General features: G+C 35.5%; 1 protein-coding gene across 3 annotated transcripts in view; it reads left to right on the top strand.

The window, feature by feature from the left end:
* The window catches only part of CCSER2 (coiled-coil serine rich protein 2), a 57541-nt gene that overhangs the window by 17415 nt on the left and 12138 nt on the right, over positions 1-27988 (top strand). For all 3 annotated transcript variants that reach the window (XM_075717806.1, XM_075717808.1, XM_075717807.1), the window contains exons 3-8: positions 4899-4989; positions 8169-8331; positions 8972-9167; positions 18547-18630; positions 20466-20552; positions 22162-22260. In XM_075717806.1, the coding sequence (XP_075573921.1) occupies positions 4899-4989; positions 8169-8331; positions 8972-9167; positions 18547-18630; positions 20466-20552; positions 22162-22260 (720 nt within the window). The remainder of the gene's footprint in view (positions 1-4898; positions 4990-8168; positions 8332-8971; positions 9168-18546; positions 18631-20465; positions 20553-22161; positions 22261-27988) is intronic.

Genomic DNA, 27988 nt, shown 5'->3' with positions numbered 1-27988 from the left:
TCAATTTCAGACAACTGTCAGAGAAATTTAAATGTCAAGCTTTCTTCCAGTATGTATCCATGAGATCTTTTTAAGAACTGAATAAAAGCTGTACGTGGACAAATAACTCGACTTCATCTTTCAACAGTTTCTGAGAAACTGTTTGCTCTCTTACTGAAAACCAGCTTGAGGTAGACATAGAAAAATTGAGCCTAAAATATGGCCGTAAAGATTAACAACATTCAAAATAAGCAAAGCGCCTTTAACTACTGGAAGTCATAAAATAACCTTGATTTCATAGTGGTCATTACTGATACTTGCTGTAATACATTTTCATCAAAAGGATGGTACTGTAAGAATAACTAACTACAAGTCTGAAGTCTGATTCTAACCTGCTGGTGGTTTGTTTGTACAAATCGATTAAAGTATAAGTAAACAAATGGAATGTGCTATAACATGCTGTCATTCAGCAAAGTGACCTGTAATTACTGCTATGTTCTTTAAGTAAACAACTTCGAAAACATATACTGGAAATAGTCTAGCATGTTTACCTTTAAAATAGCCAACTAGATTTAACAGTAAAGTTTTTTACTAAATTTCATTACCTTAATGTCAGATAAAGCTTCTATAAATGCGTTGTCAGTAACGTGGGAAAGTATTACATGAATTCTAACACCAAAACTAGGCATGCCAGAAAGGTATTTATATACTGATGCTGTAGATGACACATGATCTTTTGCTGCCAAATTTTGAGCTAGTAGACATGCTTTCTATAGCCTCATTTTTCTCCCCAAAGTGGTGATATCTATCCTTTTAATACTTTTGTTATTTGAAGATTTTAAGGAGTTGTAATCTCTTGTATTAAGTGATCTATGTGCATTACTTGTATGGACTTTTTTGAGCAAGAAAGTAAAAGATCAAAGAAATTGTGCATATAGGCTTAAAAAAATCAGGATGTAGAGCAAATCAAACTGAAGAGATTTGTATGTGTATTCAATTTAAGTAGTCACTATGGAATACTTAAACTGCATGTGAGCTTTTACTTCCATTTTCTGCTGACTTTAGAAATGCATGGTTATTATTGGAAGCAAAACCTGACTTACTAAATCAGTAACAAAAATAGTTATTTTCCTTTGACAGCCTACTTTCTAAGGGTAGAACAAATGAATGAGGTCTGAGATCTTGAATTGTGGAAAAAGGTAAAACATTGTTCCTAATACTCACCGACAGTTCATGACTACCTCAATGCAATTGCTTTTCAGGCAAGATAGTGTACCTTGGCATGAAAAGAAGGGTACTGAATTGGTATTTTGAGCTCAGGCTTTTCTCAGTTCTATGAATGCTCTCTGAAATTATTTGTTTGAGGGTTGCTTATCTGGAATTGCTTTGTATTTCTGCACGAACACCAATGCCCGACTTTGTCCTTTTTTCTTTTTTTTTTTTTTTAATTCCAGTGTAATACACATTGTATCATAAGCTTTCCCTGGTCCACATCTTTTACGTTTAATAGGGAGGAAATGTAGACATCTATCCTTCTAATTTGGGCACACCGTAATTTATTTTTCGTTGCATTTTATTGTTAGCTTAAGAAATGGGAAAGCTGAGAATCAGGCCTTTTGCCTAGGTCTAACTGTAAAGCTAAATTGAACCTAAGTTGGTGGACTGAAAAATACTGCTCTCCAGTGGAAAGACAGAGCTTATGATGTATGTAGCATGAGGAATTTTTAGGAACTGAACTTTATAAAAAGAATCTTGTGCTACTGCAGTTCATTATGATGGTCTTGAATTCATACTGAACTTTAAACTTGTTCAGCTTCAGCAAAAGCAGCTACTCTACAGTACCGCAATCTTCAAAGCATTGGTCTTAAGAACTTAATATTGTTGTGCTTCTTGAAAAAGTGATTCCAAACTCTATGCATCCAACAAATTGGGCAAAAAGCCCCCAAGCTGTTGTAGGTGAGCTGTTGGTGTGTGCTTGATTAACCTTTGGTAAGACATAGCACCTGAGGACAATCACTACAGAAAGAATTTGCAGAACATTGAAGTAAACCTGTGAAATGTGGTATAATTGTTTGCCAGCCTTCTCCTTGCCTCTCTATTTAGTCTGTTGCCATCTCCTTAGCAATGAGTGTTTCATGCTGTTGGGGTTCTCAGCTTGGTTCTTATACCAGTAGTCATGGATCATCTGTTTCTCACCTAATGCTTTTCCTGTTCTACTGCAGTAAGAGAACAAAGCCCTACTGCCTGTGTTCAGTTGAAAATCTTTCTGGAGGGGGAGCTCGGGCACAGCATTGTAGTTTGATTTGGGATTCCACAGTCCCAAACTTGATCTCTTTCTAGGTTATACCATCTTGAAAACTTAGTGCTAAATCAGCCTTGTGAAGTTACATGCCCCTTTTAACGTGCATTATTCTTTTCAACTGTACAAATAAAATAGGATTCTTCCCTTACTGTAACTTTTAATAATTGGTGAAACATGTAATATTCTGTAGGGTTGGAACAGATGCACTTTTGAAGAACTTTTTATTTCCTGTTCTGTTTGAGCTCGTTGCCCAGAATTACTTCATGATGATGATAATTGCTGTTGAGCACACATTAACAATGTTACTGTCTTGTAGTTAACTTCAGTTTGTTATACAGTAGAAAGAGTAACAATGGAAGTCTGTAAATATAGATTTTTATATGTACTAACATGTTGATGAAACCTGCACTTTATCTTATAGCTATTTCAAGGTGACATTGCTGACATCTACTTTTATATTATGTTTCCCAAGTAAATAGCATTGGGAAATACTCAAAGTGAATCCACATATGGTCCAGCTATTACAAAGACTTTATATTCACGGTTGTGTTTTCTAGCATAGAATTGCCTCAGTGTGGTGCAGGAATGTATAATTAGGGAAGCATAATGAAATGTGCTGTTGACAGAAAAGTATGTTTGGCATCTCAAATGCTGACCTTCTCTGACATCGTTAGATTTCTGAGGTTCTGATACAAAGATAGTAAAGTGGCTTATCTAGATTTATTAGTTAACACTCTGACGTACTATGTTTTTATATTGTGCTTTTTTTAATGCTTTTTGCACAGCAATGGCAAGTGTTTTCAACTGTCTTACATGTTTGTGGCCACTGCTTGCAATTTATTTGTCATGCTCATTAAGGTTCCTGCAACAGAAGAAAATAATACTTGTTCATACTAATTTGCAAGATCAAAGTGTGGCATAAAAACAATTTAACAACTAACAAAGCAAAGCTGTGCCTCATACACATCTACATTTTGCAGAATTGTTTAAAAAAAAAAAAAAAGAATGTTAGTTAAAAATCTTTTAGGTCCTGGAAAAATATAAATTAATGGAAACAAAAAGAAGTAAATATATAGGCAGTTTGTTCTCCCAAATGTTAAACCCACATGTCCTTTAAATTACTTCCATTTCTCTGGGAAGCTTTTCCATAGTTGGTTTTATTATTATTCACAATGCCCTGACTTGCAGGTTTTTCTGTTTTTTCCTGTAAACACTTAGAATACTATATGTAAACAAAATGTTTACTATATGTAAACAAAATAATTCAGGTAGGACTTTGAAATATAACAAAACCAGGTAGTTCTGTCTTAAGTATTCCACCTTGCCTTTTGTCCTGGTTGCGGCTGGGATAGAGTTAATTTTCTTCCTAGCAGCAGGCATAGTGCTGTGGTTTGGATTTAGTAGGAGAAGAATGTTGATAACACACTGATGTTTTTAGTTGTTGCTGAGTACTGCTTATGCTAGTCAAGGACTTTTTCAGCTTCCCATGCTCTGCCAGGCGCACAAGAAACTGGGAGGGGGCACAGCCAGAATAGTTGATCCAAACTGCCCAAAGGGCTATTCCATACCATATGACGTCATGCTCAGTATATAAACTGGGGGGGGGGTGGCCGGGGAGCAGCGATCGCTGCTCGGGAACTGTCTGGGTATCGGTCGGTGGGTGGTGAGCAATTGCATTGTGCATCACTTGCTTCGTGTATCATTATTATCATTATTATACTGTTACTATTAGCATTACTATTTTACTTTATTTCAATTATTAAACTGTTCTTATCTCAACCCAGGAGTGTTTCTCACTCTTACTCCTCCGATTCTCTCCCCCATCCCATCGGGGCAGGGGGAGTGAGCGAGCGGCTGCGTGGTGCTTAGTTGCTGGCTGGGGCTAAACCACGACACCTTTATATTGCTCATGTTTTATAAAGTGCGTATTAACTATTTTCATCTCGTACTCTCCCTCCAAAGTCAGTAAATAACTTCCCCTGCAGAAATGTAAAATGCTTAATGTTCTGTGTCACAAAAAAACCCAACCCTGAAAATATATTTGGGTCTTCCCACCATTTATAATAAAATACAGTAGTCCATTGTGAACACTATAGGAAGACTGCTGAAGAACAGTTGGAGCAACAGTTTAGACAAATGCCTATTAATGTTCTTCCTTTTCACTTTTCCCCCCCTCTGCGTTTCAATGATATTTACAATAGTATGATATGAGAGCTAAAATGAGATGATTTAACATCTTCTCTTCACAAAGCTGTTTTTGAATTCTAAGTGAGCAAAGTAACTTAGTTTTAAAATGCTTCCAACTGGGGAGAAGGCAGGATATTAATGAATAGAAAAATCTTTGGAGTATTCCATAGGCATCAGGCAGAAAAATGGTTTAATCCATCCCTGTTTTGTCTAGCACTGTTATTGTATCATATTACTGGAGGTGTGATGATTGTTGTTTGTATAGATGGTCTCAAGTAGGGTTGATCTTGGCCTTTAAAGAGAGGAGGCTGCTGATAACATTGGATGTGTACAATACAAATGTAACAAAGCTCTGAGATAAACTTTTTGTGACAGTAGGGTAAATGAAATATCATGAAAGCAGCTGTGTCTCGCATTTTCTTTCTTGAAGGATATCTTGAATAATCTTGATTCGTGTGATCTTGAAGATGACGATCTCATGCTTGATGTGGACCTGCCTGAGGACCCACCTCATGACAAAGGTTAGTAAATTAGCCAAGCAATCTTTTTGTGAAAGTGCATTATGGGCTTAAGAGATTTTTGAGTGGCATTGTTCTGACTTCTGCCAATGCACTCTTCAAATTGCTTTTTCTTTAAGTAACAACTCTTTCTTTTCTGAAATGTAGGAAGTGTGATTTGTTCCCCCAAATACAATGCTTGCATTTGAAGAATACTGAAGTTAGACATTTACTGCCTTTTATAAAAATGCAACCTTGTTGCACACTGTTTCTTTAAATTATTTTAGTAGAATAAGTTTGAAACTTTCAGCCCTTCAGTCTCCTGCTTCAGCTATATTTGAAAATGTTGGAAGAGCATTTTTTCAGCTTTGGTGAATGATGATGTAATTATTTTTACGATAATTACTTGTTTTCGTCTACAAAGTGACAATATCTCCTAATATATCTTATACGATACGGGGTAACAGAAGCCTTAAGATTTAAGATGAGGTTTTTCAAGATGTCTTTTATGCACTCCTGTCCGTGAAGATGCTGGCAAACTTTTCACAGGGAGGATGGTGGTACCTAGGTACCACTAAAATAATACAAATCCAGACTAGAATGAGATCGGTAAGGCAAATTATTGCCACGGTTTCTCAAATCCTGGCCTGGAAAAGTTTGAGGCATTTGCTTATTCCTGACCTACTCATAAGAATTGTCCCTGTCATGTGAATGTGGGTATTAGCTTTACCTCCAAGTTCAGTGGAGGGTAATATATCTTCAAATGAACAGAAACATTGAATGTGGAGCACTGTAATGCCCTACCCTGCACAAATGGGCACTGAAAGAAAAAAGGCTTTCCTTATTTTGTGTACTGTTCAGCTGCCTGCTGAAGTTTGGGGAAATTCAGGGTTTTTTGATTACCTTTGAGTTCTTTGGGTGAAGACTCCTGCATGTATGTTAGGTATGAAGCCAAATCAACAGTAAATAAATACAGTTTTCCATCTACCGCAATGCTGGCATGTCATGTTTTAACATATGAAGTGCAGTACTTAATCTTTTAAATCTCGGAGTAAGTTTTCTGGAGTACTTGTGTGAATGGTGCTTATTGACAATAGTGCTAGTATTCAACTTTTCAGCCCAGTTAGTTGTACAATTTTTATTTTTTACTTTTTTGATTTTCCAGAATGGGTAACAGTCCAAGCCTACGGGATATTCTTTCAGTAATGGTAATTCTAATTCTGTTGGGAAAAACTAAGAAACAATTTTAAAGGGTAGATCAATTTCTCATATGTTTCCTTGTTTATAAAACATGCACTGCATCTGCATCAGTAATTCCATTTCAAATTATTAATTTAAAAACTGTTAAAATACAGGCATTTTAAAGGTGAATGTTTGCCACAAAAACATAAAAAGTTAATGTTTGGCATTTAATCTAGACACAAATGAAGTAAGATTTTTAATTCACTACTTTCTTAATTGCATCAATATAATAAACTTAAATCTATTCCCACTTCTACAGCTAAATATCAATAATGTTTGTGTAGCTGGAATATGTTTTGTGGCTGACAGTCTGCTGTGTAAGCTGCTGATTCAGGAGGAGAAACTTACTGTTTGAGATCAATATTAGCTAATTACTATTGGTTTTGGCATTTTTTAACAGTTGGGTTTCCATATGCAAATAATGTGGCATAAACTGGATACCTCTGCTATAATCACTTCTTATCATGAAATCACTGAATTTTTAGCAAAGGGGATAAAAGAAGAATTCAAAAGCCACCTCTAGGCTTTCCCTTAAGTAAACATGACCACCTGAAAAAGCAAAATCTGTGTTTTGTTAATATTCATGTGTCTTTACTCTGTCTCAACTTCATTTCCAAAGCTGAAAATTGTCATAATAAAATTACAAACTTATGGAGGGCTTATTTTGCATAGACCCACTTGAATTTTCATGTGTTATGAGCTGTAGAAGGATGCTTCTAAAGGCAAATAAATCTTCTGTGGTGGCCAAGTGAACAAGTTTCTTACCTAATTTCTGGTTATTGAACTAGGTGATAAAAACTGAATTGTAGGTGTATTTGTTAGGATAACATTTAACAGCACTTTTTTGGCAATGCTTTCTTCGTGATTATGTGTGACTTTGACGTCAGCCTCTTAAGACTTTCCAAGTCTACAGAAACTCTCCTTGTTTCACTTTGGAGTCTGGGATGCTGCTTGGACACTATTTATAGCAACAGTTCTAGCTCAACAAGTATGCAGTGAGTGAGGATGGCAGTTTTAAATCACAGGGTAAAACTGGGCTCACTTCCCAACAACACGCAGGCTGAGAACTAAGCAGGAAGGAAGGCCTGTTTACGAGCGTCGTATGCGCAACTATGTCTGAGTAGGCAGCCGAATAAAACAATGTTCTCCTGTGTAGAGTTATTCTCCTAGCAAAGGACTGACAATGTGAGGAAAAACTCCTTGGGTAAGTGAAGGAGAAAGTGCGATGGCAGAATAGCAGTTTGTGACTTTTTTTGCTGTGTCTGACTGCATGGATAGCAGTTGTTTTGGCTTTGTTTCTAGTGGTTTTACAAGCTGTTGCCAAATATAGCTTTCGTTCCCTTAAGAAGTTTGTGGAATCTGCTTTGCTTTGCAGAAGTTAGTGTTTTAAAGAGATTAGTTTGTTTGCTTGTTTTAAATCATGCCTGTTGTCCAGGTAAATAAAGATTAAATGTGTCAAGTTGAAAAACAAAAAAGATAAATAGGAGGAGATACACATGTATTTTAAGTAATGAAACTGTTCTCTTTCGGAATGAAGTACTGGCTGTTTTCTAAAATGTCGTCTTTCTGTGTTTGTGTGTCGTATGACCTTTTTAAAGGCATGAAGATCCTGTCAGTAAGAAAGACAAGAAAATGTTACTTTTGGATTTTTTTTTCCTTACCTATAGCCCTATCTCCTCCAAATGATTTTCTGCTTAAACCTGAAATACTGTGAAGACTGAATTCTGTAGTTTCTGCTACAGGTTACTCTTGTAACAAGTTTTATATGCTAGTAAAAATGTAACATCCTTACAGAAGTCTGCTTGACCGTCCTAAAATGCATACTTTTTTTGGATCAGTTTAAAAAAACTATAAACCCACAGATTTTACACTTCATCTGTCACAATCAAACAGTAAATACTTTATGTGCAGGGTCTTAGGAACAAATTTTATAATTTTTTTTGGCTTTATGCTCTCTGTAGAGGAATGTGAAAATATGAGCCGTTATGATAGACAAGACAGAAATACTAGGCAACATCAGGAAGGATTCTGGAAAAGAGCACCACAACAGCGATGGAATACACAGGATCACTATCATCTTGGCCATACTGATCATTATATCCATGGTAAAAATGATCTGAACAGGTAAAGGACTTGTCTCTCTTCTCCAAGCAATTAAAATATTGTGATGAGAAATCTCTGTTGGCACTAAAGGGTCTCAGTGATACTGAGTACAAGACATTTTCAGAATAGCTGTATGTCTATAAATAGCATGTCTGAGTGGGAGCATCACTGAGATTTATAATGATTCTTTTCAAAACTTTTGTTTCTGGCACGGTTTTTTAATACAAAAAATTGTTGCTTGTGTTTATATGATACTATAAATGCTTGATTGAATTACCATATGTGTTCCACAGAAAAACATTACACTGTCTTATTACTTGTGTTTTGTAAGCTTGGACAGCTTTTTACTTATTAATTTGTTTTTAAATGAAATGCAATCCTGTAGTTCTTATAGGCTAGCTTGAATGACAGAGTTTATAGAAATCCTGATGAGCAAATTCGTTTTAGGGTACTGTAGTTACTAGTCTGTGAGAGATTTATGTAAGTTGGAAGGAAAGCCCAGCATTTAAGTGAAATAGGATTGACACTTTCTGATTATTTATTTTCTGCTCTATGCCACTGTATGTGATATAGCACACGTTACATAATGCTTTCTTGTTTTTCTAAATGCTCTCTAGCTCTAGTTTGTCATGACTGTGGTTTTGGCTTTGGTTTTTTTTAGGGGATCAAACTACCTAGAATCTCCTATTGGTCATTTTGAAAGCTATGGAGCACCAAATTTTTACCAGGCTCCTAGACAGCTGGTGGGCTTACCGGAGAATACTGTGATGCTTGATGAAATGACACTCCGGCACATGGTCCAAGACTGCACAGCTGTAAAAACTCAGTTATTGAAACTGAAGAGATTACTGCACCAGGTGAGCTGTTTAAATGGAAAAAAAGCAGTAAAGTATATTGGAGAGTGAGCCTGGATGGGCTAATGTTCTGTTTGGTCTTATAAGGCTGTTGTCATTTCCTTTATACATTGAATTACAGTGTTCAAGAAAGTGTGCACTTTTTATTGCTATTTCAAATAGTACTTTTTCTGCTTTTTCAGCGCTTTACTGACTGCAAAAAATATTGTGTTATTCTGCTTCTCTGAGGAAATAATGCTAAATTGAAAAAAATCAGTGGATGTGAAGACAAGCTTTTATTTAAGAAGATCCTAAAAGCTGGGAGTAAAAAAAAAAAGTCAATCCCATTGATTAAACTTGCATTCAGCAAGTCAATGGTAGTACCTTTCTTAAGGCTTTGTTTTCCTTATTCTTTTCAGCTTTTTTGTGTGTTTTGACAAGAAGCTTAGCAAATCCTACTGGGTCATCTCTATTGAAAGTGCTCAAATTTAACCTTTCTAGTGTACGTAATCACTGAATTGTCATAAGCTTTTAAGGAGCTTTTTCATTTCACCTCAAAACTTGGCAAATTGTTCGAGTTGGTAAACTGCTGGATGACTCAGCAGAGGTATGGCATTTCAGCTACAAAAAATTCTTTGCTACCTTAAAAAAAAAAGTCTATGAGACTTTCTTTAGTGGCATGTACAGATTAGCATTGATAAGTATCTGTATGATGTTCTCTTCAATACTAGATTTAGTGCTGTTCTTTTCTAACAGGATAATGTAATGGAAATAAGTTTGTGCCCTAAAAGTAAGACACTAGACCAAAACACAGCAGAACAAAAAGCACATCAACCTTGAGGCTAATTGAAGGGTATGACTGTGCCTTTTAAAAAAGTGACCATTTGCTTCTGATGGTAACTGAGAATACTGGAGATGTTTTTCCACTGACAAAATCAGAAATATAATTATAACAAAAATAATGTAGTGCCAGAGAGGGAACATGTGTTCTTAGAGCCTAATGTGCGAGTAGTGGACTGCATAAACTGTGCTTCCAAACAGCCTCAAGCATGCGATTAGTACATGAGATAGCAGGGGACGCTTTAACCAGAGCTTTTAATGCCTTTAACACAAGGACAATTAAACAACTAGACAGATGATCCGTGTATGTGTAGTTCATTGTATAAAGGCGTGCATGTTATAGCTGAAGTGTGTGGCCTTGCAGAATACTGTGTTTTAAATCTTGATCTACTTAATAATAGACAGACTTTCCTAAAAGGTTACAGAACGTAAACCTTGCCTCAAGTAGCTCAGAATAAGTTTTTAAAGAACTTAAACTCACAGAAGAAACAGTTACTCCTAATAAGAATTTAAGAATAAATTACTCCTAATAAGAAGTATGTTCTTCAGAATTTGCTGCTTCTCTTTCCAAAAGCTTGATCTTCTCCCCCTCCCTTGCTGTAACAGCGAGCTTTGTAATAACAAGTATTATTCTTCCCTTCAAACTTTGTCAAGCCTACTTCTTTGTATTTTCCTGACCTAACCACCCCTTGTTTTAACTCGCTGCTTCCAAAACTCATCACTGGACTTCTGAATGTTTATTCTACTCTTCTGTGTATTATCCAGCGTTTTAATGAAACAATATGAATAGTAATGTAAAGCAAATTAAGTTGCTACAGAAGGGAAAACTTTCGACCTTTACTACCTTTATTTACTAAACAATTAGAGTAAAACTTCGTATGAAATATTTTTTCATTATTTTTAAATGGTTTTAAATCTCTCCTAAAATACTGAGCTTTACGCTAACAGAAACGAGTAAAAATCTTGCAATTCTTTTTTTCTTATTGTAAAGAACAAATATAATTTTGAAAACAATTACATGAACTTTAGCAGTCTGAACACTGAACTAGGACTTGATCTCAGTCTGGGTCATATGACAGGCCTCTTACAAAATGTAAAAAAGCAAGATACAAAGTCAGCTCCTTTCAAACGCTAGCTTTAGTGAAGAAAGCAGAAGTTCTTATCATTGCTTCACCTATATTATACATTTAAATGTGTGTTACCTTTTTCCAGTTAGGACTTTAAGCAATATTATTTAATTTGGATAGGTAGAAATAGAGCTGTAGTCAGGTCTTAGGCATGAGGTCTCACAGGAACAGCTGTAGTAAGATATAGTAATTAAATTCAATTTTATACAATTATCTAATCAACTCTAGTGTGACTTACATTCATTACATGCTATGCTCTACAGTGTACCTAGCAGATTCCTAGGGAAACTTCATGTGCTATACTGGATTCATTGTTGTGACTATATCTCACATAACCGTATATAAATTATCTTGAATATTACTAGCAAAATAGCTGCAACAGCATGGTTTTGGTGTTGTGTTCCCAGTTCTGCTTGGAAAAATAAGTAGTTATTTGAGTAGTCTAGCCTTTTCTGAACTCTGTGTGAGCAGGTTAACAATGCGAGCAGTACACATGCTGTCTGCTTCCTCCTCGCATATTGCCATCTTTCTGTATCTTCAAATGCTGAAATCAGGAATAGGAGTCTATCTCGTGCAGAGTTTTTCAAAATTTTCACTGTAGTAAGTATAACTTTTGCTGATTTTGCAGTAATGTTATACTAGCTTATATGGAGTGAAAACCGTACATTCTGCTTGCACTAAATGGAGCTGCAATTATTTACAGGGAGCTAGTGAACTACTGGTGAATGTTCTCACTTATTGTTCACCTGGAGCACTAACTTTGTATTGCAAGAAGAAAATGCTTTTGAAGTCTAACTCTAGGAATAATCGACATCTAAATGTTAATGCCTCTTAAACATTGACTAAGGTACTTCATTTGCATGCTTAATAGTAAATAAGTTTTCTTCTGATCTTAAAAGTTTCTTCCTTCTTCCTCTTCCTCCTCAACTAATTTCTTAAACTTGCTGCTCTAGGTTGAGGCTACGGTGCTGATGTGTTAGAACATCCTTATTTAAATAAGAATTATACTATTTCTGATGCCCTGGAGCCTTTGATCTAGGGAAGGATTGACCGTCCTCTATAGTAGCTTCCTCTCAAGACTGGCAGCAATGATCGCAACCACCCTGTCTTATCTCAGATAAGCACTTACTGATATTTTAAGGAGGACTGAAACATGAAGGACTTCACAGAACTGTGAGATATGTGAAGCCCTTTTTTCTGGGGGAGGCAAGTTTTATAAAAAATGTTTCTTTTCAACTTACCTTTTATGAATGGAAAAGAAATTCTATTTTTCAAGTACAAATCTTCAATGTAACTTACCAGATATGACTAGCCCATTTGTATGAAGAGGTATGATTGAAAAAATGAAGTCTGTAGTGCAAAACTGTTGAATGCACCAATATATTTTTGCTGAGGATTTAGATTATTAAGTCACTTGAGTACCTTTTGAAGTACATATTCATTGTGTTCTTTTCTTTTTGCATCTGGTGAGATCTGTCAGAGATATTTATCTATGTTATGAAAAGCCTGAAGACAAGGAACAGATTTAATTAATGAAGTACAAAGGTTTCTTTGTGTCGTATATTGAAGTGTATAAATTGCACCTACAATTTTTACATTTTTAGCCACAAACCAGCTCACCTCAGTGACTTAACTGTGCTTGAAAGAAACAGAACCAAAGAAATAAACAAACAATAGCAATAAAATCAGTAAATGTTACGTTTAAACAGTTGGTTAGCTGATGGACTACCATTATAACAGCATTTGACCGTGGGTAATGGAAACTGTATGACACTCATTGTAGTGATATTTGGATGAATACACTCAAAAGGCCAAGTAGTCAGCAGGTGAATAGCACCCTCTACTTTGAATTGGGAATCAAAAGCTAGACCTTGCTAGAACTTTAATAAACCTTGATAAACTTGAGAAATGTTTGTTTAGCATTTTCAACTTCATGAACTGTAGATGCTGGAATGTTGAAAGAATTCTCAGGATGAAATTATTGGTATACTTAGTAGTAGTATATTCTTTTAAAATCATGTGTATTAAAAGGCAGCTTATGCTGTTAGGGAACCAAAAGATAATTGCTGAAAATGCATTTGCTTCTAATGGCTTGATTTTTGTAATAGGAGAATTTAGAATACATTAGTACAGTGAAAATAACTATTGTCTTTAAGCTTTGAGCTTTGTATCTTCCTCTGAAGCAATATGGGAGATTTCATCTGAGAGAGAATACCCTTTATCTTATCTCTTTTATTCTTCTAGAAGTTCTACGGTTTTTCTTTATTTTGCATGTGTTTTTAACTAAAGCCTGCAAGTAATATCACCCGAAGAAAGGAAGGGGAAAAGGGACGATGGAAAGAATAGGCAGTAAGAACAGCTGCACTGTCTGTATGCTGTATAGAAGGTGCGTGTTTATAATACTGAAATATGTTCCGGCGACTATTATGGTGTATTTAGTCAAGGAGCTTGACTTTTCTTTTGGTTGTAGTTTTTTCTTTTTAAAATAGAGGCACATAAAATGAGCACATGTAACTGCTGAGAGGATAGGAGAAAATACAAGCAAATGTGGCATTTTTGAGCTGCTGAACTGTTCATCAGCAGAAATACTGCAGTTCTATGAGCCCAACAATCTATAGTAGGTAAATTGCTGCTGTGTATAATCAGCACAGTAGGTTAGGAAGGTAATGAGGTTTTTTTTTTATTAAGCCGTTCTTGACTAAATGCTTGTATCTGACACACTTCATAAATAATAATCTGTCACTAAATAAAAATTAATGGTTAGCATTCTGTTTACCAAAGCAATAAGTCAGTTCTTTGGGAATTTGTAAGGTGAAGCAAGCACAGGGATTTGTGTGGCATTTGTACTAAAGATTTCACACTCGTAAAATATTGACATGAGAGCATGTTAAGTACAGCCACTCAAATATAGGTTTCAATTTGTGGCTCTGTGTATTTGGGTGAGTTGTGGTGTACCTGTGACAGCTATGATGGAGGGTTATTCCCATAGCCTTTAGCTCATGTTCTTGACATGGATTAAAAATGACAAATGCAGACTTGAGAATATAATCAAGTGCTTCAGTTAGACTGTAACACTTGGGAGTGGGTGTGGAAAAATGTTTGACATGTAGAAAATTAATTGTCCAGAGAAATAAGGTGCATGACAGTTGTGACACTTGGGGAAGAAAGGATTGTTACATATTCTACCTATATGTACACTTAAAAATTGTATCTATAACTCTCACTGAGATTGTCCTAAAACAATAAAATCAATTGGTTTGTAGAAAACAAAGATGGTATTAATTTTCTCAGCAGATACCCTTTGCAAAGGAGTATGAAGCTGAAATAGTATTCAACATGAAATCAGGCTACTTTTATAGTCATGGTTGTAAAGCTTTAGACATTCCTCTGGATTTGTTGTATAGGCACTATGCTGATAAATACTAAAATGTTGTTAAAGAGGTGGTGAATTATATCTCTTCACACTTGTCTTCAAAAAGTTAGCTTAAAGGGTTTTTTTTTTTTTCAGAGCAACCTTTTAGTCTGAGTGTTTTAAAAGTGTTTGAAGGGAATTTGTGTGTGGATTTTTTTCCACCACAACCACCTGTTCCCTTTATGTAGCTATTCATAAATTTAGGATGATTTTCTAAGTTTTGCTGGGGTATTTTGTAATGGTTTCCGACTCCAGGTTTCCTGTAATTTCATAAGCCACTTTAAAATGTATCTTGAGGCATGTGATTACCTCAGTTTATCACATAGGGGCCACCCAAAACTGGCCAAAAGCTGAAGTGTATGCTGTTGACAAGTCCAGCAAAAACATTGCAGTAAATGTGATTGAGTTGAAAATCACTGTAGACAGAGTGATTCACGTGGGTTGCTGATACTCATAGCAACAAGAAGGGACTGTGAAATGATCAGTCAATGCCGTATTACTTGACTGTTTCTTAAATGAGCGTATTCTTGATTAAACATTGCATGCAGATATATATATGAATTTATATCAGGTTAAAATAATCAATTTATAACTGAAGACTGTCCCTACATAACTAATTAAATGTGAATGTCTGCAACATTAGTCCTCCGTCAGTTTACATACTGCAGGTTATTTTCACGCCTAAAATGTCAGTAATGTTTAAAAATAACTGTACCAGGATTGCCAGCATGTATGAGGTTTGAGTTGTTTGTTGCAGTGTTTTAAATTTAGGAAATAGTTACAAATATTAACAACTATTTTTTCCTTCTAATGCTGCTGTTTTTCAAAAGCAATCTTCTGCTAAGGAAATTAGATTAAAATGTTCGGTTGCTGCTTATGTTCATAAGCAGAACTTGTTTTTCCATGCATTTAATTTTAAGTATTTGGTTTTGATAACAAACTATCCTGACTTCTTGTTTTTGCAAGCATCTTCTACCTTTGGCACAAATGAGGCTAGTGCAGCTGTTCTGAAGATGTGGTGATGCTATAATAAGTAATGTATTCTACTATTGTAAAAATGTTAGGTAAAAACCAAGAGATATATTGCTTATTGCAATGTAATGATACCTTTATAAAGTTTATTGTGATTTTGCCTAAAGGGTAACAGTGTATCTTCTCTCTAAGTTTCTGAAATTTGATGACTTCTTAGCATATAATTTCTAGGCTACCAAAATAGCATGTGCATATAACCAGTTGCATTTGTTTTGCTAATTCTGTTGTCTTTTTGCTAATTCTGATCTCTGCTTTGTATGTGGATAGCCTTATTCTGATTTCCCCTTCCCCAATCTCATTTTAGCAATACAATGAGCAGGAAAAGAAGCAAAACAAGAAAAGTTTCATAGATTAAGCCTAGCATATGTTCGCAACGGGATGCTTAAGTTCCTGCTGATTAGCTTTAGAACTGAATTTTTTTCAATTGCCCTGTGTTCATTATATGTATTAAGATAATTAAGATAGTGCTAAGGGAATCGATGCAAATGAACTTAATTTTTGCTTTGCTAGTGAATATTAGTCAGGCATAGCATAGGGCTGGAGTACTTAAATCACCAGAGAATGTGACATACTAACTTTCTTTGCAATTAGGTCTTAATCTGCTGTTGTAAAATGTTTTGTTGCTCCACTTACATGCATTTTTAACGGGAATAATGGGTATACCAGAGGTGTCAGTGATAGAGCTTTTAAAAGCCATGCAAGATAGTTTTGCTTGAAATAGTTTGTCTCGTTCTGTGTTTTTTCCATTCCCATGATTACTCCTTCACAATTACAACTGACTGTCCGATGCAGCTTTTCTTCTGAGTGCATGTATTTGTTTGAATAGTTGTTTAAACTAAAAAATGTTGATGAAATCTCTTAACTGTAGAGTATAAGGTAAATATAAAATAGAATATAAAAATAAAATATAATCAGTTAATCTGTAAGTGATTCTGTGATTCTAATTGCTGCTCACTTCCTCTAGCATTTTAGAAATGTTTTGGATTAAGTAATGTTTGTTTCTTTATGATATTGTTGTGCAAATTATTTCAAAACACTCTATTAGAACTTGTTCATAACATAGTCTGTAAACCACTGCTTCAGCAGCCTGTCATGTGCTGGCAACCTGCCCAGGAGGGACAAGCAGCTACTTGTGAATTGAATACAACTGTGTGTCGGACAGTGTAAGCTGAAACATTTGCTGTGTTAAGGAGTCAGAAGCCATGAAATTTGACTGCTCTCACAATGAATAGTCGTCTTTTTTTTTTTTTAAAAAAAAAAAAAAAGCCAAGGAGTTTAAAAGAAAAAAACAAAAGACAAAAAACCAACACCAAAAAACTGCAAGATATAAAATAACATCGAAGTGATGGAAATCAAATCTGACTGCAGTATGGTAAAAGCAATTTGGAATTGTACGATAGTTCTTAGTATTTATCTTTTAAGTCTGGTGATGGTTGTGCATATTCTGGCTGCCAGTAATTGGTGACTATAGGAAAAAGTAAAAATTTAATTGTTCGAATTGTTAAATCAATTTTAATTGTTTGCTTTTTTGCACCTGGACAATCTCATTGATGTTTCTCTGCAGTTAAACATTTTTAAGAAATACTTTTTACAGATTAAAAAGCAAAAAAGATACCTCATGGACATAAAGAACATAAATAGGTCTGTTGTGGGGTTTTGCCTTATTTGATCTTTAGCATTTGAGCTGCAGTATTACTCTTGTGGTTTTAGGGAGTTGCTGGCTCAGCATGAGTAGTTTTAGACAGGTTTTGAGACATGCTGCTCTTAGATTCCACAAATGCAATCTTAGGCAGTGAGGTCATTGCGTAAAGAAACTCCCCTCTAAGAATCCTAAAAAATAAAGGAGAATACTGTGAGGTAGAAGATTAATTTCTTTTTTTTTTTTTCTTTAAGAAGGTAGCGGATGGAAGAGATGGACAGAAAGCGGGGTGGGGAGGGTGGAGGGGAATAAATTGTTTCACACCAAGGGAATGGTGGTTATGATCTTCCATGACCATAAAATAACTGTACTGTAATTGTTGTATAGTTTTGTCACACAAAGATTGGACACAATATCACGATACAAACCTGAGAACGTATCACGAGAATACAGTGTCAGTTGTTCAGTCTGTGACTTGACTTTGTAACCGAACTGAACCTTTTCAGGGTTGAGTGCCACAGGCTTAGAGTACTGCTCGTAATGGCTGCATGTGTTCTTGTCACGAGAGTGTAAGTGCTTCAGGATGTACCCAGGCAATCATCTTTTGGCATCTTTGGTTATTTCTGTTTCTACTTGCTGTGCTTAATTCCAGCATTCATGGCTGTCACGGCAGGGGAAAGAATGTTTTTGTGTGGTTCCAGTTTTTACGATTGATACTTAGTTCTGTTCTGATGGCTGTGAATTAATTTTGTATTAGTCTGCCCAGTAGCAAATGTTGCTTTTTTTAGTTAAGAATTCCTAGCTGAAATATTTTGGCTATATATTTTAATATTGCTCAGACATATTATTTGAATGGCTACTGAAGGAAATAAAGCTTTTAAAATCGCATATCACCATTCCTTCCTGATATAGAGTCATAGATTTGTTTAGGTTGGAAAAGACCTTTAAGATCATTCAGTCCAATCATTAACCTAACACTACCAAGTTCACCACTAAACCAATTAAGGGTAGAACAAGAATTTCATGTTTCCTGGGTTCACATGTTTGAACACAATGGCCGGTTTTTACCAGCTTTTTGTGCAAAATCAACACACTTGGACATAGCTGCAGCTGTTCCTTCAGCTTTGTGAGAAGGGGGCTGTTCATGGCCCTTAATTGGGCACTGTACACATGCTGTGTCAAGGGAGGCTTTCCTACCAGGGGGGAAAAAAGGAAGATTCACAGTGAGAGAGGTCAGACATTGTAACAGGTTCTGCAGAGAGGTGATGTGTCTCCATCCTTGAAAGAAAGTTTGCAAGGAAGTTGTTTCAGCAAGTAGTTTGAGCTTTTGTTCTTGTTTTTGTTCTCTAATAGAATGATGAAAATGTGTCACTCCAGGATATCCCACTCTCAGTTCCATCAAGTCCAGAACCACAAGAACCGGAGTCAACTTTTAAGGTAAATGACACTGATTTACTCCACAGAAAAAGACATACAAGCCTGTTTGTATTCAAAAACCACCAAGACTTCTGTGTCACTGCAAAGTAGTGCTTCTTGCTTCTTTCATCTATTTAAATGCAAACCTAGCAAATGTTTATATACTTGACCTTTTCAGTTTTGTTAAAATGGAAGGGTTTATTTGACCTTTTAAAATACATACTTACAAATGCTAGCACAGTTTAAAATAATTAAAATAACTTTGCCTTTTGGTATTTGTAGCAGTCGTGGGAATTAACAGCTGTAGAGTAACTTGTTTCAAAGATTTGCTGCCTGCTTGATAAGTGTTAGAATTTGAAAAGGCAGTTTTTGCTTTGAAGTGTAATCATACCATACTTAGTTATTTGTTCTTTCATTACATTTATTGTTGACTTCAGTTTAAAATTCTTTCGTCTGAAGTAAGTTTTCCCTGAGATGATGCAGGTATTGCAGATGTAACTTAAAAACAATGTGAACCCCACAAGGTCAAGGATGAGTTTATTGTTTTAGAATGGGTATTAAAGGAAGAAGCAATCGCAGTGGATATTTCAAAAAGGATCATCTTTTATGGTCACAGACTTGTAATGTTGTACTTGCTACAGCGCTAAGGTTTTATAGCATTGCTTGAGGCTCTTATTGTAAAATCAATACAGAAAGATCACTAATCCTGCACTTAGAGTAGGGGAACAATACTTGCTGAAGATACAATGAAATTAGAAATACTTCTTGAAAAGGAAGGACGCTTACAATCTTATTCCTGTTTGAAGGTCATCTGCCCAAATCCTGCTTTTGCGTTTTAAGAGGTTTGCCAAAGCTGTAGATCTATATGCATCATTCTTTAGCAATCCTGGTTTCTACATTGTTAACACTTAGGCCTTCTTTTTTCTTTAATTACTGTCTGATGTCTTTGTTGTGCTTGTCCTTCTACAATCACCTCCCTTAAAATCTTAGTCTTAATTCCTAGAGGAAAAAGTATTGCTTTTTAACTTCATAACACAAAAAAGATAGATTTAACTGGCATTTTGAATTGTCACTTCTTTTCCTGATACTGTTATGTGGTTTGAAAAACTGCAAGAATCAGTCTGGGTGTTGTCCTAAAGCAGTAACTAATAACATTTTCAGTGAAACTGAAATAGTAGATGTGCGCTACTAAACAGAAGTATACCCCTTAACTTATGGCCTAGCTGTAATGGCACAGTTATAAAACATTAGAACTACCTAGTGCTGAAAAATTATTTTTAAAAAACTCATTCTTGCATATTTACCAATTTTTTTAGTGTCTGAACTTTGCATAATTACTTTGTCTTCAGTTTTTAGTAGGATGTATTCAAATTAGTTGTGCTGTTTGCATTCAGTAAATGTAGTTATGCTTATGTTTCTAAATTATTTCTGTCTTGTTTCTATCATTTTATGTTAATGATAAGTTCACTTAACCTGTAGGCTTCAGGGTTTTTTTGTTGTTGTATAAAGAGGAGTATAGGTAGTATTTGTGGCTAGGGATATTCATCTCCATGATGCCAGTTGCTTGTACAGTAGATGAATTAATGCATCAAAAAATGCAGCTGATTTACTTTAGCCTGCAAATTTAGTGGGTCAGCTCAACTCTGTCTTTTCAAGAGATTTCTAGTCAAGTTTCTTCACTCTTTAGGCTGTATGTCTACAGCCCATCTCACCATGCAAATAAGAGGGGGAAAGCATGTGCTAATGTTACTGCCAGTCTTCCATGAACATCTGATATAATATGTCCTGTAGCAGTGTTGATTTAGATTGTGTAGCCCTTATAGGAAAACCTTGTATTGCCCACTGCTCTATTGCAGATGGACGATCTGCTGAATGAGATCAGGCAGCTTAAAGATGAACTGAAGAAAAAGGATGAAACAATCAACCAATTAGAGCATCAACTTGTAAGTATAATGTTAAATGTTTAACAATATCTGAAATATGCGCTACAGAATGTAACTGCAATAAGTAGTTGAAGTTAGTTATGAAGTTATAAGAATAATAATAGTTATGAAGGCTTTAAAAGGGCTAGATGTCTAATTTTTGTCCCTACACTTTCACTGTAACAGAGGTAAACTTGGGTTCTGTTTCGACCCACCTGACTCACGCGTCTGTAATGGTTCAGTTAGCAGACCAATTCTACACGTTCTAGTGTGTTCGCAACTGTACACCTGGGCTCTTTAATTCTGTAGGCCAGTCATGATTTGTATGTGTGGCATGAAGCAAGGGTGTTTATATGATTGTTAAACATACTTCATTTCCAAAACAAACACTTTGAACATAAAATTCTAGAAGCTGTTCAGAAATAACAATGAGCAAAGATAAGGCACTTCATGCTTAAAATACTTTTAAAAATTAACAAGTATCAGGCCTATTGTCCTGCTTGAAGGTTTTTTTGGTTGGTTTTTTTCCCCTCTCCTTCCCCCTACTGTCTGTTAGTTTAATAAAGAATTCCACTACAGAATTTAAAGCCCAGCAAGGTAGTAGTCAAAGTTGATTCTTGTTTAAAACAACACAAAGCGTGTTGAATAGTAAGATTAAATTGGCCAAATAAATAAAAGTTATGGGGGCATTTTTATCATAAATCAGGTTCAGGTGGACACATAAGTCCTCAAGCAAAAGTAACGTCTGCCTCTTCGCTTTTTGCTCTTGCTCTAAGTTAACTTTGGATTTTGCCATGCATATCTCTGCATTTGGTTCTGGCAAACTCACCTGCTGTGACAATTCTTGTAAAACAGCCCCATGTTTTCAAGCCATTTCAAGCCACAGCAAGATCTTAAAAGTAGTGTAGATGAGATGCCAAGAGGTGCGCACCATATTTATTTATTGTGGGTGGAGACAGTCTTCTGTGACTATAATCTCTAATGAAATGTTTGGCGTGTGCTTTTTATACATATGTGCACTGAAATGGACCTGTGGGCTTTATCCTCTCCCTGTCTAGCGTGTGATCATTCCCTCTAAAACAAAAATGAAAGGTTAAGATCTGGCTTTCTGCTCAAACAACAGAATTCCAGATCACAGGACAAGACAATTTGTTTTGGTATCTATTAGTATTTTGCATTAAATGTTGATTTTTTTTTTTTCAGTACACTTAGTCTCACTCTTACCGTCAGCCTTCAAAGATTTCTTCAAGGGAATATCTCTTGGTAGGCTGTATACCTAATTCCTGTGTTAACTGAAAACTTTGTTGCAGCTAAGGAGCTCTGTTCTAAAGATGGGTAAAACTTATATTCGTAATTGTTGAAAGGTGACTTAAGGAATGTGGTGCTTCGGAAATTTAAGTGAATCAAAAACGATTTCCAAAAGTCAACATTTATTCTAAGTTATTTCTAAATATGCTTTGGAAAAAGAAGCAGTTGTGCAGCACTGTAAATACTAGTTTCTACAGTTTAATCATATTGTGCTATAGTGCCAAGTAATGCAAGCTATTTGAACACTGGGCCTTGCCCTTTTCAAGCGTCTTAGTTATTTTCTAACAAATTCTTTCTCTTTCTCTTTTTTGGGGTGATTAAGGCCACTAGCTGTAACTGCCAGAAAGACACTCAAAAACCTACAGGGGCAACGTGCATGTATGCTGATAAATTTACGCAAACCTCCTGGAGGAGGAGCTCTGTGAGTAAAACGTGCCATTCCTTTTCGGGTGTGACTTTCTGCATTTCATTCCCCAATTCTGTGACATTTGCTGTCATGCAGGTTGGCATTGTTTAAGAGATTCTGTGCTGTATGAGAGTGGTACCCTTCCTGCTGTGCATCCTTTGCATTCTTTTGCAACCTTCTTATTTAAACATTTATTACAAACATTTCTTTTAAAATAAGTAATTAAACTTTCGAAGTCTCTTCAAATAATCACCTTCTGCACTATTTAAGTTACAGTCAGCCCAAGCTGTATATCTAATCATACATAAGATATTTTCCTGTATCCTGACTTTAAAGTCACAGGTATCTGTATGTGGTTTTTCTTCCTGGTTTAAGTCTCATGGTTGCTGTGCTCACATTTGTTGAGGAAAAGCAACAGCGTATTCTGAGTTTCAGTCCATAAGTGTAAAGAGAAAAGTTTTTATTAATCATTTATTTGAAGAACTTGACTCATTCAAAAAAATGATTAGGTGAAAATCACTTTGACCAAGGACATCTTCATTCCCATATGTTGTTGCATGGATCACATTTGCTTCCATATATATCAAACTTACATTCTTAATGGGACACAAATAGAATACTTAAGATGGGGGAGGGACAAAATGTTTGATATTATGTAATAATAAGGAATTATCTTTGAATGATGAACAAGGCTGTCGGTCATCAGCAAATAGTCTTTGGATCTTGAAGGTACAGCTCTAGCTAGAGTATCCTAAGACATTTCTTTAGAAGATTAAAAATGGGTTAGATTTTTCTGTTTCTTTGTTTTTACCTTGCCTTACTTGGTGTACGGCTGTAATAAAGATAAATCACCCCTGCTATACTTGTAAAATTACTTTTTCAAATATATAGTGCTAGGATAGAAATACCACCACACTGTATGTTCACCAGTTGCTGGTAAACAGCTTTATCCTGTTGAGACCATGCTTTCCAACTGTCTTCTGTCTGATAAGAACCCAGTGTAAAGAGATCAGAACCTTAAGTAGCTTTTAGTTCGCTCCAACACTTCTGTTCCAGAAAATGTGTAATGTCTTTATCCCATTTGTTTCTCTTTTCCTGTTACTTTGTAGCTTTTGAGCTTTTGTATTGTTTCTGTTATCCAAGTTTTAATTTCTTATCTGTGATGTTCATTTGATGTTTTTCTGCGTTGATACTATTATTAGGTTAGTGGCTATTGTTGTTTCCATGTTCCTTTTTTTCCTATCATTTTCCACATAAATTTGGAAACAGATTATGAACTATTGAAAGTTAGATGCGAACTACAGAAGCTTTAGTTTGAGCAGCCTGTGGTATTAATTGATAAGACAAAGATATTGGAGAAGATGGGTAATGTAAGTTGGTATCTCAGGTAAAGTAGTCATTTAGCCCAATTGTCTGTTTTGGTCAGGTTGAAGTATATTTCTTCTAAGTTATTCAGTACTTTTGTTCAAAAAGACATTCTTTTTTGTCATGAGGAAATTCGAGCTGAGGGAGAATACAATTTAAAAAAAAGAAAAAGGACTTCTGCTGTATTCATGGTTGGGTGTATGTATGTGTGTGCATATATGTATACATACACATATGTATATCATACACATACATATGTGTGTAGGCATATGCTCATTAGATGTGTGTTATAAACATTTCAGTATTTTTATCTCTACATGTAAAGTTTCTCATGAAAACTGATAAGGGAATTAGGAAAATTTATGAAGTATTGACAAATTTTCAACATACACTACTTTTCAGGAACTGTTATTTGTAAATGATAGCTGAAAAGTTTTGTGCAGATTGTTTTTTTTAAATGTCTTCTCCTTTGCATATTTCTAAGTTATATGGAGGCTTTCTGTAAGCAAACAGAAATTGATACAAGCTCCTTAATGTGGGATTTCTTAAAGGGGGATGATAGTCTTGCTGTTGTAGCCCAGTTCTAATGATCAGACCTCAGATTTCTGGTTTAACAGGTCCTCTGCTAACATGCATTTGTATGCTTCCTTGCATGGCTTACTAGAAGTACAAAAGTAGAAAAAGCCTTGGCATGAAATCATTGTTTATCTGGAACCCAATGACATAAAATGTCACTTGCAATAGAAAGGGGAGACAATTGGCTCTGTTTTCTTGAGGCAGGAGCATAGAAAATGGAAATAACAGGCGATACCTGAGTAAAATGTATTCTCACTAAAAAAGAAGTCTTAAAGCAAATAATTCATTTGCTTTCTTAACATTCTTGTTCAGTTTAATATAATGGTCTTGAACTGAGAGCGCAGGCTGTGAGAAATCGGATTTATTCGTCCTAAACATGGTATGAATGTAGTTTATGAAAAGATGAAGTTTTTATATGGACTACATGTTTCTAAAACCGAACTATAATTGAAATCTTGGCAATGAGAGTACAACTGCTTTGAGGCATATAAGGTTTTTGTTTCTTTAAGCTTGTTAAATAGTTAAATAATCATCAAGTTTGATAACTATTCATTTTCTTCCTGTAAGTGTTGACCTGTCAGTCGCTTCAAATTATGGTGACTATCAGGAAGTTGCTGATTATCATAATTTTCATAACTTTTAGTTAGATTATCATAACTTTCAAGATTATTCTGACAGATTACAAATTCTAGCAGAAATTATACTGTCTGTTGATTCCTGAAACATAAATAACAGTCTAGGAACACACAGTAATTTACTGTTTTTGAAGAAATATTTTAAATGCTTCCAGAAATGTGCTTAACAAACATTGTCAATGTAGTGTTTCATAAAGAATAGATGCTAGAATAAACTAGGAAATAGAGAGAGTGGAAATCGGCTATTAAAAGATTTCACTTAAGAATTTAAGACCACATGAATTTCAGTAACTTATTGCAGTTCTTCTGTCCATTTGAAGTAGCTAGTATTTCTGATCACTTCATCATTCTCCCAGTAAATAGGCAAGGGAATATCATTAAATCTATTCTTTTTAGAAAGTCATGTTCTTACCTGTTCTTTATTTACCAGATTTCTAGAAAATGGCCCATCCTGATGTGATTACAAACTTGTCTGGGGTTATTGTCTTTAGTGACCACATAGTTTTTGAATGTATTTTTAGGCTTTTTCCTATTTAAAGGTAAATGTGTACATAAATGGAAACTATGTAACTTTAGGTTAATCCTTGGAATTTAGTACTCCATGTAATAAAACCTAGTGGCTGAAAATAAATGTTTTGAAAATTGGGCATATTAAGAATTAACCTATTGCCTAGCCACTGTCTGCTACATGGTGTTTCTTGTAAGCAGTGTCCTGACAGTGTTCTCAAAACTACATTATGTAATTTGTGACTGTTTGTATAGACAAGGATAACTTAGAGGGAAACATTATTTTGGGTTAGCCATCCTTAGGATAAAGGCTTGTACAAGTATTCACTGACAAGGTAGACCATGACATTTCTAGAAGAATTTCTCATAGATCTCTCATACTGAATTCACTTCCAGTTAATTTATGCCTATCATTTAACTATCATGGGGGAAAAAAAAAAAACCCCAAACCAAAATGTGGAAGAAGGTATTGAACATAAAATTACCTGAAGAAATTAATGTTGATGGACAAAGCTTACAAAGAAGAAAAATGAGAGCGTTTGTTGCCACAATTGTCTTGCAGGCTTTGTAGCATTGTTTCTGTAATACTAAATACTGACTTTTTTTTAAAGATTTTGAGGGAAAAGGAGTTGGATGGCAAATTTATGTTGACAAATTATTTGGCTTCTCGAACTGGAAAGGTGGTTTGGAGATGCTGAAAAGTAAAAGACAATCAAGCAAACTATAAAGCCTGAATATAGATGAAGCTGCCTGTAAAGGATTCTGGCCCCTGAGGTCCAGCTCCTTCACATAACACAGCTCCTCCTAGTTCACGGGTGCTCTTCCATGCCCTGCAACAGTAGATAGTGTACAGTAAAAGCTGATTTTTCTCCTTGGTCTCGGAATAGTACATAGTGAGGAGAATAAGTTTTGCTTCCTAAATGTGTGTACAAATTCATTCTTGTCTCTAGTAAAATGACAACAAAAAATTCAGTTTGCTCGAGAGCATGCATATTCTTGTTCTTTGCTACGTCTCTACTTCTGTGCTGAGATCTATTCTTTGCCTTGCATTTGAGTATTGTTCCAGTTTGTCATTCCAAAGCCTTTCATGTCAATTGTTTTGATGAACCTTCATAATACTTTGGCCTCTGTGTACTGTTGTCTTTGAGTATCTCCTTCCACCTTGGTCTTAAACATTCTATATGCTTTGACTTTGCGACTATGAATTTAAATTTCTGGGTTTTGAAGCCTAGTCGCTATATTAGTGTTTATCTTCACATTTAGCGCAGGTTTCTCTTGTTGTCCAGTACTCTGCTGTTCCCTTGCTGATCCATTATAATGTACATTCTTGGTGAGAAAGTATGATGGCTGGACGACTGGATAGTTGTGTTGCGCATGTTTCTTGCTCTGGTACAGTAACAGTGTATAACATGTAGGCATGTGCACAGAAGAGAGGTCCTTTAAACCTTTCACGTGCAATTCTTACTGGTTTAGTGTAAACCAGCACATGAGACTGTGAGTGGCTTATTTTGACCTGAATACTTTAAAAAAAAGACTACTGCATGTCAGAACTGCTCATTCATAATTTCTTTCTGGGTGCTAGGCTAGCACGAGGAGACTGCTGCAAAAACATTTTGTTTGCATTAGTACTTAAGTATGTCATTCTAGGTTTGTTCACAATGTGGAGCTCCGAGTTTGTGTGAGACAACTGGCAATGCTAGGTGAGATGCAGCAAAAATCATCTGTTCTTGGAAGTGCTCGAAGGCTTCAGCTGTATGGATAAAAAAGGATCTTTCCTGTATTTGTGTTTCTGCAGCAGAAAAGACTTTTTAAAACAGTAGCAGTTTTGGATATTGTATCCTTGGGAAAAGAGCTGGAGTATTTGGCTGTTGGCCTAAAATTACTATGCAGTAATAGCTTAGAAATATTTTTCTTGTCCTTCTCTGGCAGAAGTAATTGCTTTTGTTCATGTCATTGCTTATTCTAAGGTTGAGGTCTCTTGGAAAACTCTGGCCTTAATATCTTCATAGTAGCCTTTTTTTAAAAAACAAACAAACGAAAAACCCCCCAGGTTTTTCAGTACAGTTAGGGTCAGAACTTCATAAAGTGTTTAGCAGCAATTGTACAAATCATCAGGATCTCTGAAGAACATTCATCATCTTGTTCTGGTTTGTAAGCTGCTTTATTTCAGCTGCTCTTATTTTTCCACTCCGGAGTCTCCTGTTTTGCCTGGTGTTTAAAATTCTGAATCACTTCTCTTTTCGGATGCGTTTGCTATTTCACAATTCCAGTATCTGGGAAATGAGAGGAATGGGATTTAAGTTTAGTGGCTGGATGCACATAACAGCTTGGGGGAGGAACTGTTCTGACTGTTGTTTAACATTAAAGTGCAAGTGAAAAGACTTGCATCAGACTAGGCTTCAGAACCGAGAAGAATACCATCAGTTTTTTTTAATAGAAGCTCAGGTAAGTCATATTCTCATCTTTAAATTCCAGCATCACTTGCTTATGAGTTTTATAGACTTTTTAATAATGAAGCATAAAATAAATTATGATTCAGGTTTTTCTTCCTTATATTTAGTGGGAAACTGCCACATTTTCTGTGTATTTTGAATATGTACCATAATCTGAGGAGACGTGCTTATTAGTGTGTGGTTTTTTTCCTGTTCTTTGGATTTCTT

Source organism: Pelecanus crispus, chromosome 10 (genome assembly GCF_030463565.1).
Source record: "Pelecanus crispus isolate bPelCri1 chromosome 10, bPelCri1.pri, whole genome shotgun sequence".
Classification (NCBI taxonomy): Eukaryota; Metazoa; Chordata; class Aves; order Pelecaniformes; family Pelecanidae; genus Pelecanus; species Pelecanus crispus.
The sequence above is the reverse complement of the archived record's forward strand: the minus strand, read 5'-3'. Positions and strand labels throughout refer to the sequence as shown.